Here is a 19,288-nt window from a genome sequence, read left to right on the forward strand (position 1 = left end):
TTAGATGCTGGAGGGATGGAGTTTGCTGAGGAAGGTCTTGGTCATGGCAGTCTTCAGCTCCTTGTTCCTGAGACTGAAGATGATGGGGCTGAGGAAGGGGGTGAGGACCGTGTAGGTGATGGCCATCAGGGTGTCTCTTTCCAGAGACTGGGGACCCTTGGGCTTGAGGTAGATGACAGAGGCAAAGCCGTAGTGCACAATGACCACAGTGAGGTGGGACGCACAGGTGGAGAAGGCTTTGTGCCGGCCCTCAGCTGAGGGGATCCTCAAGATGGCGGCCACGATGAAGGCGTAGGAGAGGAGGATGAGGAGACAGCAGCCCAGCAGGGCCATGATGCACACCAGCCCCACGCCCTTGGCCACTACTGGTACATCAGTTCCACAGGCCAGCTTCAAGAGAGGGGGCACATGACATAAAAAATGGTGGATCTCATTGGGTCCACAGAAGGTGAGGTGGAAAACGGCCGTGGTCACCACCAGCCCCGTGACCGAGCCACCTACCCAGGACCAGGCCACCAGGCAGGCGCAGCCGCGGGGGCTCATGAGCACATTGTAGCGCAGGGGGTGGCAGATGGCCACGTAGCGGTCGTAGCCCATGACGGTGAGCAGGAAGGAGTGGGTGAAGCCGAACGTGAAGGAGAAAAACATCTGGCTGGCACAGGCCTTCCAGGTGATGGTGCGGCGGGTGGAGAGCAGGTCGGCCAGCAGGCGCGGGGTGATGGCCAAGGTGTAGAGGATCTCGGAGGTGGACAGGGCGCACAGGAAGAGGTACATGGGCGTGTGCAGGCTGCGCTCGCTCCAGACTGTGGCCATGATGAGCAGGTTCCCCAACAGCGTGAACAGGTACATGAGCAGGAACAGCAGGAAGAAGGGGGGCAGGAGATGCCTTGGGAAGGTGGAGAAGCCCACGAGGATGAATTCGGACACGGAGCTGTGGTTTCGGCCCAGCATGGCGGCCATCCCTGGGTGGGGAGAGAGCGAGGGCGGCCAGGTGGGCAGGAGCTACAGGTGTGTGCTGAGCCCAGCCTGGGAGGACTTCCCCGAGGAGGTACCCCCTCACCCCACAGGCCATGGCCGGTCCCTCGGCCACAGGCTGCTCGTGACGACGGTCAGCACTCCTCTGAGCTGCACGGGGTTCATGGAAGATTGTGGGCCTCAAGTGCTTAGCGCTGGTCCTGGTGCGTGGTAAAAACTCAGTAAAAAATAATACTGACAATTATTATGACTACTATTACCATTATTGACTCCATGTACAACCACCAGAATTTTCTGTCTTTGAGCATGCGGCTCACTCCATGTTCTCCCCAACTTGTGACTCTAAATCCTTCCTGATTTTAAGAGAGAGCTACTCCCTAACAGCCAGCTCAGCTGGAAGTCTCGTCTCCTACGTGTCTTGGAGAGGACGTAGGCTCTGGTTAAATCTCAGCAGTATCCCTTACTAGCTCACCTGGAACATGGAATAATAATGCTTATTCCACACAGCTGCCGTGGCACGTAGGTGAAGGGATGCACATTCGGCTCTTAGCTACTGTGGTTGTTGTGCGGCCTGACTTGCGCGAGTCCCTCACAAGGACATGGTCTGACTGGCATCACCAGAGTCGCATTCTCTGACCCCTGCTGTATCGCTGATCATCTCACGATGCCATTCTCTGAATCCCCGCCCCTCCTTGAGTCCTAGCCACGCCGCTATCCCCAACCTCCTGCTTCCTGGAGCAAGCAAGGCTCCCAGCTACAGGTTCTCCCGCATCCTTCCCCAAGTGACAACAGACTCACATCTGGCCCAGCTCCTCGTGAAGGTAGCTTTCCTTCCAAACACCTGCTCCATCTGGTGTCCCCTCTCTGTCTCTCTGCTTTCCTTTCTCTGCCACCAACAGGCTTGATGCAAAAATGCAACATTTTTTTTTTTAATCGCAGGATGGATCAACAGATGAGTAGATAAATGAAAAGTTGCATGCCCATGTAACAGGATACCAAAAGCACAACACGTGGCCCATGCTACGACACGGTTGAACCTCAAAGACATTATGCTGAGCGAAAGAGGCTAGCCACAAAGACCACACATTGTAGGATTTCGTTTATTAGAAATATCCAAAGGAGATAAATGCATCAAGACGGAAAGCAGACCAGTGGTTGCGGGGGGGATGGGCGCAGGATAAGCGGACGGTGACTGTTAATGGCTTGTAGATCTCCCTTTGTGCTGGTGACAGGTATGGAACCAAATAGAGGTGCGTGTGTCACGACTTTGTGAAAGTTTAAATGGCAAGGATGGAGGCACCTGGGTGGCTCAGTCAGTTGAGCATCAGACTCTAGATTTTGGCTCAGGTGATGATCTTGCGGTTCGTGAGCTCGAGCCCCACACTGGGCTCCACACGGAGGGCACAGAGCCTGCTTGGGATTCTCTCTCAGCCTCTCTCTCTGCCCCTCCCCCACTCGTGCTGTCTCTGTCTCTCTCAAAATAAATAAATACACTTAAAAAAAAGCCACCTTTAGAATTGCTAACTCTATATTATGTGATTTTTGCCCCATTGTTTTAGAAAGCAAAATGGGACTGGGGTGCCCGGTGCCTCAGCTGGTTGAGCGTCGGACTCTTGATTTTGGCTCAGGTCGTGACCCCAGGGTTGTGGGATGGAGTCCTGGGTCGAGCTCTGCGCTGAGTGTGGAGCCTGCTTGGGACCCTCTCCCTCTCTCTCTGCCCCCCGCCAAAATAAATAAATAAACATTGAAAAAAAGATTCTCTCTCCCTCTGCCCCTCTCCCCTACTTGTGCATGCACTCTCTCTCTCTAAAATAATAATAATAATAATAATAATAATAATAATAAAAGAAAGCAAAGTGGGCCTTCCTTGGCCCCCTTCTACTTCTGCGCTGTTGCTCCCCTGGTTCACAGCCCAGACTGTCCCCAGAGAGGGAGAGGGAGGGTCTGAGTGCCCAGGGCCAGTCAGGAGCAGAGGGAGGAAGAACCCACCACCCCCCTTATGCTTTCCTGTTCCTTCTGGCAGGAGACCCTGAGCCTCTGCCCAGGTGTGTGTGAGAGCAGAAGGGGAGGCCCTCAGGGCCGCTCTGCTCAGGGGTGGGTGGGGGCCTCCTGTTCCTACGGACCTGGACCCCGGTGCCCCCTGTGTCTCACCAACATCTACACGTGGGTGGGTGTGCCCCCCCATCTCCACGTACCTGTACTCCACCTCCCGTCCCCTCCCACCCCGCACAGCTGCTGTGAGCTCTCACACCAGATATGCACACAGGGGGCCCACATGTACCTGCTGCGATCAGACCCGGACAGTTACTCAGATCAGAGACCCCGCCTGGGGAAGGACTCACACACCCGCGGAGTTGCGGCTATAGGCAAGCCTGCAGGCACACACAGACAGACGCTCTCACAGTAGAAGCCGGAAGACGGTGACTGACGCCCGTGTCCCTGACAACCTTCACCCTAAGATCTACCGCCACAGCCAGGATGCGCATCGGATGTGCGTGCACTGTGCGTACGCGGCCAGCCTGGGTCAACAATTTGGGAATCAGAGGCCTCCGCTCAGATCCTGTTTGCCTTGGACTTCGTTCGGCTGGGCTCTGGGTCCCAAGATCCACCCCAACACTCTGATTACCCACAGTCCTTCCCCACAACCCGGGCTTGCATCACCTCCTCCGGGAGACACCCAGGGGCACACCCTCCGTTGGCGGCGGCGGGAGCGCTCTGAGTGGGTAGCAGAGGGAGCCCTGGGTCTCCCCACTGATGCTCAACACCAGAAGCCCCAAAGTGGGGTAGGCAGGGCGGGAGGTTGCTCCTGCAATTTTCAAGCTCTTCTCCAAAGGCATCCCAGAGGAGATCTGTGCTGGGGGCGGGGGGGGGGGGGGGGGGGGATGGGGAGGGCACCCTCAGGGCCCCAGAGTCAGGAGGGGGCCTCAGGGAGACAGCCAGAGGCTTCCCTGAGATTAGCCCACAGGGGTACATGTGGCCTCCAAACCTTCCCTGAGGCCCTCTGTGCCCAGTTGGGAGCTGGGCTGTTCTGAAACCCCACAGAAGAGGGTTAGGTGGGGACAAGGAGGTACGAAGACGACCTCTAAGGGGACAGGGCAGGGAACACAAAAGGAGGTGATGCCCCTCCCCTTCCCTCTCAGGGAGTGTGGAGTGTGGACACCCCATTCCCAGTGCCCGAGCTCCATCCACACCCCACCAACAGGCACCCCAGGGCCTCCAGAGAGGATGCCTCCCAGAGCAGGCTGGTGCCCACTTTGGTGAGGAAGCCCCGCGTCCCAGACGCTGGCAGTGGTCCAGAGGAGGGGCTGACGTCCGGCCTCTGCAGAGGCAGAGGCACCGGGACAGAGATGGGCTCTCCACAGCATGGCCCTGCTCTGGGCCCAGGCTGCCCCAGGCTGAAGGACTGAGGAGGGAGGAGACGGTGCCAGGCCGCCCCAGCCACCCGCAGCCGGGCTGGCCTCGCTCTCGGGCCGCAACGCAGCTCAGCCTCCACTCTCCTCCTGGATCCGTGTTGTCACTTCCGACACGCCCACCTGGGGCGGGCACGTGTTTCCTAGAACACGGCACCAGCCCGTGTATTCATTTCCTGGGGCCAAGGAGACAAATGGCCACAAACTGCGTGACTCAAAACAACAGCGGTGTGCTGCCTCACAGTTCTGGAGGCCAGGCTTGGGCAGGGGGAGCCCCTTCTGGAGTCTCTGAGGGAGTCAGTCTTACGCCTCTCTCCTGGCTTCTGGTGGTCACCAGCACCTTGACTGCATCACTCCGATCTCTGCCTGTGTCTTCCCATGAACTTCTCATGTCTGTATATCTTCTCTCCTTGTAAGGACACCAGTCATTAGACACCAGCCATATCGGGGACCACCACCCAGGATTTCATCTCGAGATCCTTATCTATTTACGTCTGTAAAGACCCTATTTCCAAACAAAGTCACAATTCTGAGGTTCCAAAGCAGACATGCATTTCTTCTTCTTTTTTTTTTAATACTGTAGTTGGGTTTTTCCTGTTTTTTTAAAAAAAAGTTTATTTCTTTATTTTGAGACAGAGAGAGAGAGATTGCATATGTAAACAGGGGAGGGGCAGAGAGAGAGGGAGAAATAGAGAACCCCAAGCAGGCCCCATGCTGTCAGCACAGAGCCCGACTTTATCTCATGACCGGGAGACATGACCTGAGTGGAAATCAAGAGTCAGACGCTTAACCGACTGAGCCACCCAGGTGCCAAGAACACACATTTCTGAGTGATACTATTTAAACCCACTATAGCATCCCCCCTGCCTCAGTTCTCTGCTTTGGCTCTGACTTCTGCACCTGCTTCCCACACAACACCAGAGGGATCCTGCTAAACAAATCAGATTCCATCCTTCCCCTTGCTTAGAACCATCCATGGCTCCCTAGTCCCAGATGCCTCCCTGCAGCCAAAAGTCTGCTCCTTGTTAGTCCCTCCAGTTTCCTCTCAGCCCCCCCTCTCTCTTCCAACACCCACTTTGCATCTCTAAGCTAAAATGAGATGGGAGCATTTTCAATTTCTTGAATGTACCAGACTCTCACCCCAGGTCCCACCACATCCCTCATGCCTCCCTCCCATCTGCCTCAACTAACTGGTCTCAGATCACCTGCCACCTCCTCCAGGAAGCCTTTCGTGATTACCCCACTCCTGGCTGGGTCTGGTGCCTCTCTGACTCCTCACTTCCCCGGAGATCCCCTATCATACAGTCTCGTCCTTACCTGGTTATGGGTCGCTGTCTCCCATGACACTGTGACATCATGAGGGCAGGGACAGTGCCTCACTGGTTCCATGCTGTGTTCCCAACATCAAAAATGATTCCTGCACATAGTAAATGTTCAATAAAAATGCATTAAAGAAAACAGTGAAGGAAGGCATGCAGTGAGTGTTGAGAGACCCCACAGTGCAGGCGGCAAAGGAGGGACGGGCCATCTGAGCTGAACTCGGAAGGATGAAAAGTCTCCCGCACACAGTGCCAGGGACGGAACGGCAGGCAGAGGAACCAGCAGAGCCAAGGCATGGAGAAGTGTCCAGAATGGGCTCAGAGGAGGCTGGGGACTCAGACTGGAGCCAAAATGTGAAGGGACGTGGAGGCACCGCAGGACCGACCCTCTAGGGCCCAGGAGGAGAGAGTGGGCTGGAAGGAGGTGCCAGCCTGGACTGAGGTCCAGCCAACACTCTCCTCTAAGCTCTATCCCACTGGGACAGCAGAAGAGCCAGAATGTGGGGGGAATCTGGGGGATTTTCTGGCACAACTCAAATCGGGAAAGGCATCAGAGAAACACACGGTCAACCTAGAAATGAGCTCAGGACGAAGAAGAAATCTCTTTTACTGCTGCTTCTGGATGGCCAGAGAGGTCAGGATACCAGGCTAACATCGCACCCGGGAGTCAATACCAAGCCCCAGGAGGAGTGGAGACCAAGGTCTCCGTTCAGCTGCATGTTGCAGCCCTGCCTGGAGAGGGCGCTGTGGCCCCGGACAAGTGGTTTGGCCTCTCTGGGCCTCACCTGCTCTTCTGTGAAATGGGGCTGAATGAGGATAACAGACAGCATGTGTGCAGAGCTTGGCACCCAGTAGGTGCTTGGTCGACATGAGCCCCTCTCCCCGCTCAGCGCCCATTTCAAATGTTTTCTTGAACGATGGGCACCCTGCTTTCGTTTGTCTCACAGGTATTTCCTGCGCACCTGCTGTGTGCCCGGCATGAGTGTGTGGCCACCGGAGATAAATGACCAGTAACCAAAGTCGCTTTGAGCCACAGCCTTGCAGCTCTGCTCAGCCGTTCTCCAGGACAGGCCCGTGCATTTCTGGGTCTCGCCACCGGGTCTGAGCAGGGGTGACCGAGGAGCATTGTTCAAGTGGCTCTGTCCCCCAGACGACCATCAGCCCTTGCTGGTGTCAGAGTCTTTGCTCGCAGCTGCAGACGGAGAGGTGGCTCAGACCCAGCCTGTCCCCAAGAGTAGCGCTCTGCACCTGCTTCCCTCCACCGCACCGCGCCCCTGTGTCTGCCACCTGAGCCCAGACACAAGTACAGGACGGCGCCCTCTAGTGTTGGTGGTGAGTTCACTGTCAGTGGCTTTCCTTCCTGGCTCTTGGTACCTCGATGGCTCTCAGGGAGGTCGGGGGGCTGTGGCGTCCTGGGAGTCGGTTGTATCATCATGGCATTTATCTCCCAGATTTGAATGACCTCAGCGCTCGCTTGTCTCTCCCTCTTGTCCAGTTGCTCTTAGAGGTGGAGCTCGGGTCCAGTCACTTTCCATCTGTAGCACAAACCAGGGACACCGTGAGTGTTTATAGGACAAAACTCCCACTGCGGATTGCCCAGTGAAGTCAAGCTGAAGAAGTCTTCAAATCCTTGGTCATCGTCTTGCTTAAGAAGTCCCCCCTCATCCCCTCACGGTGCATGGGGGGAGGAAGCCTCATGCTTGATCTGCTCTTTGATAACTGGGTAAAGTCGGAACAGGGCACACCAGCTGCTTAGTTTGATAAGCATGTCCGGCCTCGGTACCCAAAGACTGTGCACGAGGTAACTCTTATCTCCAGCTCAGAGGAAGTCCAGCCCCAGCCAGCATGTGTCCAACAGCTGTGTATGCAATGCCTGAGCCCTTCGCCAGGGAGCCCACCGTGACTGACATACCTGCTCCTGTGAACGTTACAGTAGAAGGGCGAGGGTGGATGATGGATAACTGAATGGAGATGAGAGGGTGAGGAGTTTGAGGGAAGGAAGGCGGTTGGCTGTAGGAGCCCAAAAACCAATCCACAGAGCGTAGGGAGGGTAGAGGTGGGCATAGGGGAGCGGGTTCGTGGATAAAGTGACATTTCAGCTGCGACATTTGTTCCAGGGGCAGAATGAGAGGAAAGGGTACACCAGGCAGAAGGAGCAGCATGTCCAAAGGACCTGAGGCAAAAAGATGATTGTCCATCCAAGGAACAGAGTAAGGCCAACATGACATCGTCTTGGGCAGCAAGAGGGGTGAGTGGCTCAAAATGGCCTAAAATGGCAGGTGGGGATCAGATTACAGAGTACGTTACCCCATAACCCCAACAGGCATTAGACGACACACAGTTTACAAGAGGGAGACTGGCTGTGATGTCAGTGAATTTCAGATAAATTGGGGAATAGCCATTCACACCTCAGGGGGACCTTGCAGCACACGGACTTCCCATAGGGTTGTAGTGAGAGGCTAGTTTGTTCTCTCAGCCAGTTTTATTGAACACCTATTAGGTGCCCGGCTGGGGGGACACAATGCTAAGCAAGTTCAGATTGGTCCTGCCTCTCAGGGCTGCCAGTATAGTGGGGAAGGAGGGGCGGTGTTGGCCAGGTAATACCCATAACTACAGTGAGCCTGCTGCAGAAGTAGAATTGTCAGCCGCCCTCGGAGCTCTGGACACCCCCACCCGCATAGTCAGCAGCGCGGAGCGATCACAGCGGCCACGCTAGGCAGCAGGTGCTTTGCACGCTTGGGTTCTGCTGCCCGGGGCCCCAGTGTGCATGTTGTAGCATTCGGCTGTTTGCAGCTCTGGGAATCCTGTGGCTTGGGGGAAGAGAATGTCACCTCAGTTGCCACTTCTGTCTTTGATGTTAATCAAATGGCCAGCTTTGGGCTTGAGTCTAAGTCGGAAAACTATCTGGGGACCAGTTCTTCAGAGGGGGGTGAATCCCTGGCCTGTCTCCACCTTAGCCCTGGGCTGTGCATCAGATCTCATCTGCCTGCAGTGCTGTGGCTGATCCACAGGGACTCTTTAATTTCCACAAATGAAGTGGAGGGTGGGGAATTGTGAGCCAACTTTTAATGAGTCCCCAGTTGTCACTTGAAGTCCTGTGACTCTTTCAGTAATGAGCCCTATCTTGGCTTCCAGGGATTGGTATGCCAGGGGGTTTGGCAGGCTGTGCAGGGAAGGGGTCCCAGCGTGTTCTTTAATGCCATCGACCGACTCCTGATGACCCTAATTCTGTTCACCTCTCTGCGTCCTCCAGGAAGTGTGTCCAGGGGCCTTGGCTGATGAGGTCTAAACGCATGGGATGAGGCTAGGGTTGGTGGGTTGAGACAATGCTTCTAATCGCCTGCTACCCCAAGACATGGCTTCCAGCAAATTCCTGGGGCTTGTCGTTTACTTCTTTCAACAAAGACTAGCTGGCCACCAGTGCGAACTGTTCAGTTGTCTTCAGGTTCTTAAACACAGATTAATAGGCAAGGACAGATCTTGTGTGTGGTAACTTTGGTAGCCCTTGTGCCTCAGGGCACTGACTCACATCAGACCGACTCAGGTGGAAATCCTGGGAATGACCTCACCTCTCCGATTCTCTGTCTGAAGACGGGGAAGCTAATAGTAATAGCATCTACCTAACGTATAAACTGTCTGGCACTTAGCACATGTTATTATTTTGTCACTCAGGGGAGCCCTGTAGGACTGTGGCCAGAGGGAACGGAGGCAGCTCACTGTTGGCCTACCTTGCCCCATGCCTTTGGAACTTATCCATCCGTTCATTCACCAAACGTTATTGAGAGATTTCTGCGTTCCAGGCTCTAGAAATTCAAACACAGAGCAAGCAAGATGCGGTTCCTTCTGGTGTTTACCTTCTCAGGGGGAGAAACTAGTTTATGCAAATATGAGTTAAAGAGTCCACACGAGCAAAATGCTACTTTCTTGGGCTGGCTGTAGCATCGGAGTCAACAAATAAACGGATGTTCTCTCAGAGTCAGGGGGGGCTGCGATGAAATTATTTTCCTGGATTTGGATCCTTCCCCAGTGAGGATCAGGTCCCACTGTTGCTTGTTCAGACCCCCCCGTCGCGAGCACTCTATGGAGGCACGTACACACGTTGTGTGTGTCCCCACGGGGTCTGCTTTGTTCAGCCATACGGCAAGGTTAACGTAATTGTAAAGCAGGCTCAGGATTCCAAACTCGGTGACATTTTACTACGTGTTTAACTTGGCTTCACTCACGTCACATGAAGCAAAGTGCAAGACAAAGTCACACAACTAACAAGGCACCGCAAGGGGTAAGAAGTCAACAAAGCAAATGCGAGGTCAGTCCGTGAGTGCACAGCTGGGATGAGGCTTCAGTCTGGTCTGGGTCCGCTCCCGGCACATGTTATGTTATTATGTTCAAGTGCTGGAGGATGATCTCTGAACATCGGGCAGACCTTTTGTGGGCAGTCGCCTTTTCAATGCGGTTAGATGTGAAAGGGGCAGCATCTGGAGACTCTGACAGTTTGCTGCAAAGATACTCCCCCCCCTTTTTTTTTAAGAAATACCTAGAGTATTTCTTTTTTTTTATGTTTATTTATTTCTGAGACAGAGAGAGACAGAGCATGAGCAGGGAAGGGGCAGAGAGAGAGAGGGAAACACAGAATCCGAAGCAGGCTCCAGGCTCTGAGCTGTCAGCACAGAGCCCGACCCGGGGCCCGAACTCACGGACTGTGAGATCATGACCTGAGCCGAAGTCGGACGCTTAACCGACTGAGCCACCCAGGCGCCCCGGATACTCCCTTTTGAAAAAGAGCTGCATCAGTCTTGGGCCTCAGCAGACCTCTTTTGGCTCTGCAGGTTACCAGTTCTGGATGCCATCAGCTTGTGCTGGTTTCGGTGTAGGTCTTTGGCTGCATGTGTTCCTGCTTGACATAAGTTACTGCTTGACATGAGTGACTCCGTCTTGCTCTCTACCCCTGTTCTATCAGCTCCCCCTCTGCCATAAACTACAAAGCCCCATCAAGGCAACCTGGTGACAGGTGTGTCCACCCTGGTTCTTAATCACTGTCTCTGGCATATTATAGGTACTTGTGAGTTTTTACTGAATGAATCAGTTGCAAAATGCATCCAGAGAGAGCACATGGTTTGGTCCCCTTCGCCAAATCATTTTGAGACATCTGGTCAACGTGGCGACTGCATTTTTCTAATAGCTGAACTTCAGCTACACTTTCTGAAGAACAAGAGGCCACTCCTATTTTCTGACCACTCATCTCCATGGTCCTGGAAGAGAATCACATTTTATCTTTCTCTTCTCTGCAGCAGGGATACAGGCATGTATCTCATCCCCATACAGTTTCAGATTCTGACGAGAGAGATGGCAGGGACCAGACCAAATTGCTATTTTGGCCAATTCAAAATGAAACTTGTTGGAGAACAATTATTCTGACAGATCTTAACTTTCTTGTGCCATGACTATCTAGCCATGAGTGACACACGTATAAGGAAGAGAGCCTGGGCCAGGTGCAGGGAATGGCCATGCCTAATCCTAATGCCTGATGCCTGTACTTTCTGACAGATCTTGGTCTCAAGAATCCAGGCTTACAAATGTGGAGGAAACTGACATAGGTTTTGGAATTAACAGAAATGGCAAGACACAGTTAAGGGATTGAAGGATTTTTTTTTAATGGGTTAAGAATCCACTGCATTGTACAACGTAAATCATAATCACAAAGTTAATAAAGGTCTCTGAGAGGAAAGCAAGAGTCAGACTCTTGAGTAGCCCATGCAGATGGTACCAGTTGATTTGGGCCCAGTGAAGGATGAGGAAATGTCCCACAGGAAGCCAGGGGCAGGGAGCATTCCAGGCAAAGAAAACTACAAGAGCAAACACATGGAGGTGTGAGGGACATGAAGAAAGGGAAGTGGCCAGATGGTGAAGGGGCTTTGGAGATGTCTTAGAACAATCTCACTGGGAACCAGAGAGGAGACTGGCCTGGAGGGAGATGCTGAAGAGGAAGCTGGAGAGGCTGGCTGAGGTAATGGTAATGTTGAATGAATGTGAGGGACCCAATCGCCCTGTATCCACAAGCTTTAGGCTTTTTGTGTTGGAAGAAAGCCCTAGATCTTGGGGTTTTATGAAATGGAACTTCATCCCCTGTATCAGTCAGCATAAGTTTAGTATGCTGGCGGTAACAACTGGTGACCTCAAAATCTTAGTGGCCAATAACCACAAAAAAATTCACTTCTTGGTCATGTTTATGGGTCAGCAGAAGCTCTGCCTGAAGGGGATCTTCTTCACTGCAGGACCATATTTGAAGGAGCTGTCCTTTGTAGGGAGAGGTGGTCTTCCGACAAGGGCAAAATGAAGATGGCAGAACCACACAAGGCTCTTAAGATTCCTGCTTAACGTGGCACATGTCAATTCCCATCACATTTCATTGGCTCAAGCAAGATCGTGGCCAAGCCTGGATTTAATGGAAGTTAAGAATTATCATTCTCCTCCAGGGATGGGCCCAGGACTGCTTCTGGAACATTCCACTCAGCAGAAATCGGGAAAGGAAATAAAGGGTGAGCAAGCCCAATGCCAAGAAAAGGACACTAGGCTTTGGAGAAATGTCCTCTATTGTTGCCTCTGTGAACTCAGAACCCAGAGAAGGCAGGGATAGGGCTTGAGGCTGTATATCAAGGGTTCTGCGTCAGTCCCAGGAAGTGCGGTATAAGGGCTTGGTTAGCAGTTCTGTCGCCTCTCACAAATGAAAGCAAATCTCCCTGATTCACAAGAGAAGTTGCTCCAGTATCCATGGTTGTGTATCATCATGCAGGCGGGGGCAGTTCCATTATCATGTAGCTTCTCGGACTCCCAGTTACTGTCAAGAGATGCCCACAAATTCCTGAGTAGATGGGCCAGTGCCTGAGCCCCCTACCCTGCTCTCTATGAGTGAGGGTCTGGCCCTAAGGTTCTTGAGGCCCCAAGTGGGAATCATTTATTGAGCCCATCTTACAGTAGTCATCTGGTCAACCCCTTCCCATTTTTTTTTTCCAAGTGGAGAGACTGAGCTCAAATGGGAGTAGCAACAGGAAACAGTCTTCAGGGGAGTCTCCAAGTTCTGGGGCCACTTTCTCTGACTCCTTCATCTCGCTGACCCTCTCCCCTTCTCTGAGGTCCATTCACCCTGAAGCCAGATTCACCCTGTCCAACTTCTAGCTCTGCCACCTGTCATCTATGTGACCAGGGCAACAGTCTTAATATCCGAGCCTCTGTTTTCCTCTTTTGCAAAATGGGAGCACATTCTGAGGATGTGATGACCAGGGCATGTAAGGTATATGGTACGTGCTCAGACGGCAGGTGAGTTTGCCAAGGTGATTAATTATGCCCTGGGCCTGGACCCATCCAGAGCAGTTTGCCAGACAGGGAAGGGTGATGCTGGCAGATGGAAATGTCCAAAAGCAAAGAGTGTGAGAAGGCAGGTAACTGCCAGGAAGGTATAGTGGGTTCAGTGTTGTCCCCATTGAAAAGATATGCCCACATCCTAACCCCAGATATCTGTGAGTGTGACCTTACTTGGGAAAGAGGTCTTTGCAGATTAACTTAAGTGAAGGATGCTGAGAAGGGATCATCCTGGATTGACTGAGTGAGCCTCAATCCAACTATAAGTGTCCTTATAAGGGACAGAAGAGAGAAGACACAGGGGAGAGGAGAAGGGTATGTGACCACAGAGGCAGAGATTGGAGTGATGGGCCCATGAGCCAAGGAACAACTGGAGCCACCAGAAGCTGGAAGAGGCAGGAAAAGATCCTCCCCTACAGGCATTGGAGGGAGTGTAGTCCTGCTGACATATTGGTTTGGGACTCTGGCCTCCATAACTGTGAGAGAGTAAGTTTCTGTTGTTTTCACCTCCCAGTTTGTGGCTCTTTGCTACAGCGACTACAGGAAACTCATACAGTTGGCAAATGCTACATTATTATACTCCTGAATAGGCACATCCAAGGCTCTGAGAAGTCCTGCAACACAGGACCAGTTTGGCATTGAATCTACTGTTTCTCAAGCATTTTAAATGGGAACACCATTCCCAAGTAATAAAATAACAATAGCTGCTATGATAGAAAGGGCTTGTGTTTGGGGAGTTGCTTCAGGTAAATAGTGAATGAATGACAGGGGAACATCCAGAGTGGTCATAAAATCTCTCTTTAAAAGCCCTGCCAGTATCTTAGGGGAAGACTGTCTTGGGTGGTTAGGGACATCTGCATCACAGACAGGGAGACTCACGTGTAGGTGGGGGTTGAGCCATCCATCCACCTGTGGTTTCCTTTCTGGCCCTCTTTGAAGAGGCCTATCCAGGATGTCACCTGCTCAGTTGATGTCAGGAAGTCCTAGATGGGAGAAGGCACACTGCGAGGTAAAATTCCATCAGAGCTGAAAGGACAGAGGTTGGAGTGTCCGGGGACCGGAGGAGGGCTAAGGTGTAGAGGGGATTTTGGGTGGGCAAGCAGACAGAGGCAGCCACGCACAGCACTTTCTATCCTAATGCGAACTCCAGACCTACTATGTGCATATCGTATGGCCTCAGACATTTAATCCACCCCTTGGTTTCTTCATCTGTATAATGGAAAGAATAGAATCTCCACTTCATAGCATATTCTCAAGATCAAAAGAATAGACTGTGTGAGGTATGTGCACCTAGAAAGAAGCACTGGACAAATATTGGTTGTAACTGTTTTTTAAGGTCAATGCATACCAGAGCAAGGTTTGATCTTAGGCTGTAGGAATATCTCTGGCTGGAAACCCAGCTCAAAAGACACTCTTGATGCGTTTCTTCGGGCCAAGCCTTGCTTCTGGACCAGGAGAGCCAGATATTATTTAGATCCAGCCCCACACTTACAACACTGATGCAGTGTGAAGTTCTGTGGTGAAGGTCTCTGATGATGTCATGAGAGAATATGGAGAAGGGATGTTTGTATTGGGGTTTTGACAGGTGAGTAGGAGTTCTCCACACAGCAAGAGTAAGGGCACTGCAAACCGAGGGACCTACATGAATCAGAGCTTGGAGACAGGACCTCAGTGCACAGGGTCCATTCCCCACATGTCACAGCAGTGAGCTTGGGTTGAAGCAAGATGAAGCAGGTCTTGAAGACCATACTAGGAGTATTGTGCTAGACCCCAAAGGGGACGGAAATATGAACCCCCAAATTCTTTTATAATCCCTCTCCCAACCTGCTAAGATTCTACCTTCCGTTTCCCACCTGTTCTGCTCGGCTGTTGATGATAACCAGGTGAGCTTGCTTCTGGGCACAAGAATCGTTAGCCTGGGTCCAGGTGAGGTTGTCCAGGGAGAAAAAGTAGCAGGAGCCCTGAAAGAACTTCCAGTCCAGGGGGCAAGGCTCACATGAGGATTCTGTGAGAATGGAGCCATTAGCCAAGCTGGCATATCCAGTTTCCCATCCGGTGAAGGGGTGTGTCCCCCATCACCCCCTGGTCACATTCCCAGTGGTCTCCACTTGAACACACCCAACAGTTGGAAGCTCACTACCTGGTAAGATGGCACCCCCCATTATTGAACCTCATCAGATGGAAATAGGACAATGCTATAGATAGCCTATGAGATGGGGAAAAGGAACTCAAGGAACAGTGTGAATAATATCCTACTTTAGTGTAAAATAGAGGGACATAGGTTTTGACATTCCTCATTTGCTTAAAGAAACTCTAGAGCAGTGGTCTCCTTTGTGGGGAAAGTGATTCTTTCCCCAGGGGACAATGGCCAACACCTGGAGACCTTTTTTGTTGTCATAACTCACAGAGGGTTATCCCATCAGGTGGGTCAAGGCCAGGGATGCTGCATTACACAGGACAGTTTCCCCCCACTGGAAGAATGATTCAGCCCCAAACATCAATGGTGCACAGTTTAAGAAACTGTGCTCTGAAGAAAAACTATACAATATAACTACAGTGGTTCCTGGGGGTTAGGTGGGAACTCGGCAGCGAGGGCTCAGGAGTGATACAGAGAATTCTCACTGCATTCATCTATATCCAGTTAGTGAACGCACACACACACACACACACACACACACAGTGGATCTTTGTTATTTGCAGGCTCCGTATTTGCAAATTCACCTACTTGTTAACATTGATTCGTAACCCCCAAATCAATACTTGTGAGGTTTTCCTTGTCACTCACAGACCTGCACAGAGTGGCAAAAAGCTGGAGTCAGACGGAATAAGGCAAGTTCTGCCTTGCTGTTTCTTTTCTCATACCATAAGCAAGTTCGCCTTTGGTGGGCCATTTCGTGTCACGCGCTTCATGTTTTTATGCCTTCTGTGGGCGATTTTGCTGTTTACAAAGGCCCTCAAGAGTCGTGCTAAAGCACTGTCAGTGTTCCTACATGCGCAAGAAGGCTGCGACGTGCCTTACAGAGAAAATGCGTGCGCGTTGGGTAAGCTTCCTTCAGGCATGAGTTATAGTGCTGTTAGCCATGAGTTCAATGTTAATGAAACGATATCTATTAAATATATTTAAACAGGTGAGCCTGGTGGCTCGGTTGGTTAAGCATCCGTCTCTTGATTTTGACTCAGGCCATCATCTCATAGTTCTTGGGATCGAGCCACAGGTCAGACTCAGTGTTGAAAGCACAGAGCCTGCTTGGGATTCTCTCTCTTCCTCTCTCTCTTTCTCAAAATAAATAAACTTTAGGGGCGCCTGGGTGGCTCAGTCGGTTAAGTGTCTGACTTCGGCTCAGGTCATGATCTCATAGTTGGAGCCCCCTGTCAGGCTCTGTGCTGGCAGCTCGGAGCATGGAGCCTGCTTAGGATTCTGTGTCTCCGTCTCTCTCTGCCCCTCCCCCACTCGCTCTCTGTCTCTCTGTCTCTCTCAAAAATAAATAAACATTAAAAAATATTTTAATAAAAAATAAAAATAAACAAACTTTACATTTATACAGAAACACACAAAAACAAGGTTATGTATTGATCAGTTGACAAAATGTTATGACCAGGGGGTCAAGTAAAACTAATACTGTTATTTCTGCAATGATTCAGTATTCGCCAATCCATCATTTGCAGGGACCACATAAAACATAGCTACATGAATAATAAGAACTAAATGTACGTATACCGCATCTCACCCACTCACGCAAAAGTTATATAAAAAGTATGTAGCACCAAGAACACTCCCTCCAGCAGCATTCGATCCAGTAGTGTTGTTTGCTTGGGGCCCAGAAATTTACACTGTGGCAAGTTCTCCAGGTACTTCTAACGTGCTGGTAAGGACTGACCACATTTTGTAACACACTAGTGTGGTTTTTAAGAGTGGAGGCTCCAGATCCTGACTGTCTTAAAGAAGATAGTGTTAATTTCCCCCCACTTTACAGCTGAGGAAACTGAAGCTCAGAGTGGTTTAAATGGGCTGCCCAAGGTCATGCACAACCACAAGCCTAGACCAGATCTGGCTGTCTCAAAAGTCTTGTTTTCCTGGGAGCCCTCCACTCTAAGTGTGATCTGATCATGTCACTTGAACTTTCTGAAAAGATCTGAGGAGCCATTGGCATCGGGGTGCCCCTCTGAGAGCCACTTGCCAGAAGCCCCACCACTGTTACAGGTGCTGTGACGGGAGCACAACCCCTCCCTCTCACCTCCCCTCCCCCACTCCTTACCATTGCCTGCCAGTACAGCCTTCATTTGCCGGAACATTTCACCCCGAATGAAGTCCAGGTCGTGCCTAGCCTGCCCCAGTCCCTGCATCACTGGGAGGCCCAAAAAGAAAGGGCTGGTCAAGGTCTTGGCAGAGGGAGGAGATATGGTGGAGAGGCAAGAGGCCGACCATGTTGAACCCCACTCACCTTTTTCATTCAGTTGAATGACTTCCTTCTGCACCTGCTGTGTCCTCTTCAAGACTGGGGAGAGGCGCAAGTAAGTGTTCTGGACCCCAGAACCTTCCTGGGGTCTCTCCATGTTCCTCAAACCTCAAGGGGCCAAGACTTTCTCCCGTTCCCAGAGCAAGGCATTCTGGGGCTCTGAAATGCCCCGCCCATTTTTCAGATGAGGAAACTGAGGCCCAGAGAGGTAAAGATCCTTGTCTAAAGCATCCAGCTAGTAAGCGGCAAGACAGGACCTTTGTTCAGGTGTATACTTTTAGCAGGGAGGCTGGAGTTCGAGTCCAGTTGGGGGATGAGCTTTGGGAAGACACTCACCAACAACTCAGACTGACTTGGGCCCATGCAGGCCCCCCAGCCTGTTAGACTGGTGGGGGAGTGAGCTCCATTCTGTTGCCATTATGATCCCACTAGGGACACAGACCGGCCACCCCTGCACCAGCCCTGCAGACCTGCCTTTGCAGGGTAGGAGCCAAGGTGCTTGCTTCCCTGTGGTCACCCTGTCCCCATTGGCCCAGATGCCTTACCTTTGGGCAGAACCACACAGAGGATAATGAACATGAGAAGCAGGATCAGGGACACGGCCAGGCAGAGATATCTCCAGGTCTTATCCTTGGACGTCTGTCCCCATCGACCTGGGGGAAACCAGGTAAGCCTCCCTCTCCCCAAGGATATACACTCTCTCACCCCCTGAGATGCCTCAAACAGTCTTCAGGAAACTGCTGCATCCCCGGGGTATTCTGGGCTCACTACCTACCAGACGGGAGGACTTAGAAAGGGCTGGAAAAAGAAGGCCATCTCTCTAGTATAAGAAGTCACGGCGGTGACGGCGGATGGGCTGAAAAGGGGCTCAGGAAGACTCAAACCTGATATTCCCTTCCTCCAACCTGTGAGGGAATCAGGGCAACCCAGCACCCAGCTCTTCCTGACATGGAAAAGGGCCCCTGGTCCCAGCTCCCTGACTCACCAGTGTTCCCCGGCTGCGGGGGGAGTTTGGCTCTCAATGCGGTAATCTCATTGGGGTTTGGGAAGTTCCTGGCTTCAGCCATGGCTACAATTCACTCAGCTCTGAGATGCCCCTGCCCTGCAGGCTGTCGGGTGACTCTACCCAGCCCTTAGAAGGAAACCCCCTCGTCCCCAACCCTCCCACATTTGTCTTCCTTCCTGGCTCAGTGTGGGGCCCCAAGATCTCTAGATGGCCTGTGATCAAGTAATCTGATGGGGGAAGGGACCCGGGCACCTGGGGCAGAGGCAGCAGGCACCGAGCTTCCCCTGCAAACTTGATCTCCGCCCAAGGTGGTTAAGACACAAAACAACCCAGAACTGGATCCAAATCCCTATACTCATACCATCACCCCTCTCTGCTTCTAACAGCTTCGTGTAGACAGTCGTCCCAGGTTTGCACAGTAAGTGGTGGACATTTGGCCTTAGGAAATCACTTGTGTGACTCTTTTCTTGGCTACTGAGGCGGGTGTCACTTCCCAGCACCATTCATTCATTCATTCATGCATTCATTCATGCATTCCTCTAGTTAGCTAGCTGATTAACTATTATTTTAAAGTTGTAAAATGTTGAGTATAATGCAATGACAAAGGAAGAAAGAGTTGGTATTTACTGACTGCCCTGTTTGTCAAATACGATGAAATGCCGTTTCTTTTTTTTTAGTTTATTTATTTTTGAGAGAGAGAGACAGACAGACAGAGCATGAGCCAGGGAAGGTCAGAGAGAGAGGGAGACACAGAATCTGAAGCAG

At 51.7% G+C, this 19,288-nt stretch overlaps 2 protein-coding genes across 2 annotated transcripts; both read right to left on the reverse strand.

Moving 5' to 3' along the window:
* LOC122213352 (olfactory receptor 10H1-like) lies at window positions 1-960 on the reverse strand. The gene has a single exon (XM_042927477.1). It carries the CDS (start codon window positions 958-960, stop codon window positions 1-3), a length of 960 nt encoding a protein of 319 aa, XP_042783411.1.
* Window positions 961-11,341: 10,381 nt separating this feature from the next.
* LOC122213354 (C-type lectin domain family 4 member G-like) lies at window positions 11,342-18,729 on the reverse strand. The gene is made up of 7 exons (XM_042927479.1): window positions 18,503-18,729; window positions 18,063-18,170; window positions 17,503-17,556; window positions 17,317-17,406; window positions 14,914-15,065; window positions 13,940-14,043; window positions 11,342-12,539 (listed from the first exon to the last, which is right to left on the reverse strand). Exons 1-7 carry the CDS (start codon window positions 18,582-18,584, stop codon window positions 12,401-12,403), a joined length of 729 nt encoding a protein of 242 aa, XP_042783413.1. The 5' UTR covers window positions 18,585-18,729; the 3' UTR covers window positions 11,342-12,400.
* Window positions 18,730-19,288: the final 559 nt, after the last annotated feature.

The sequence above is a fragment of the Panthera leo genome, chromosome A2 (genome assembly GCF_018350215.1).
Source record: "Panthera leo isolate Ple1 chromosome A2, P.leo_Ple1_pat1.1, whole genome shotgun sequence".
In the NCBI taxonomy this organism is placed as follows: Eukaryota; Metazoa; Chordata; class Mammalia; order Carnivora; family Felidae; genus Panthera; species Panthera leo.

Coding starts and splice junctions, on each gene's coding strand:
- LOC122213352 (XM_042927477.1), bottom strand. CDS start 960: ATGGCCGCCATGCTGGGCCGAAACCACAGCTCCGTGTCCGAATTCATC.
- LOC122213354 (XM_042927479.1), bottom strand. CDS start 18,584: ATGGCTGAAGCCAGGAACTTCCCAAACCCCAATGAGATTACCGCATTG. Junction 17,557..18,062: donor CTGTGTGGTTCTGCCCAAAG/GTAAGGCATCTG, acceptor GCCTCTCCCCAG/TCTTGAAGAGGACACAGCAG. Junction 14,044..14,913: donor TCAACAGCCGAGCAGAACAG/GTGGGAAACGGA, acceptor TCTCCCATCTAG/GACTTCCTGACATCAACTGA.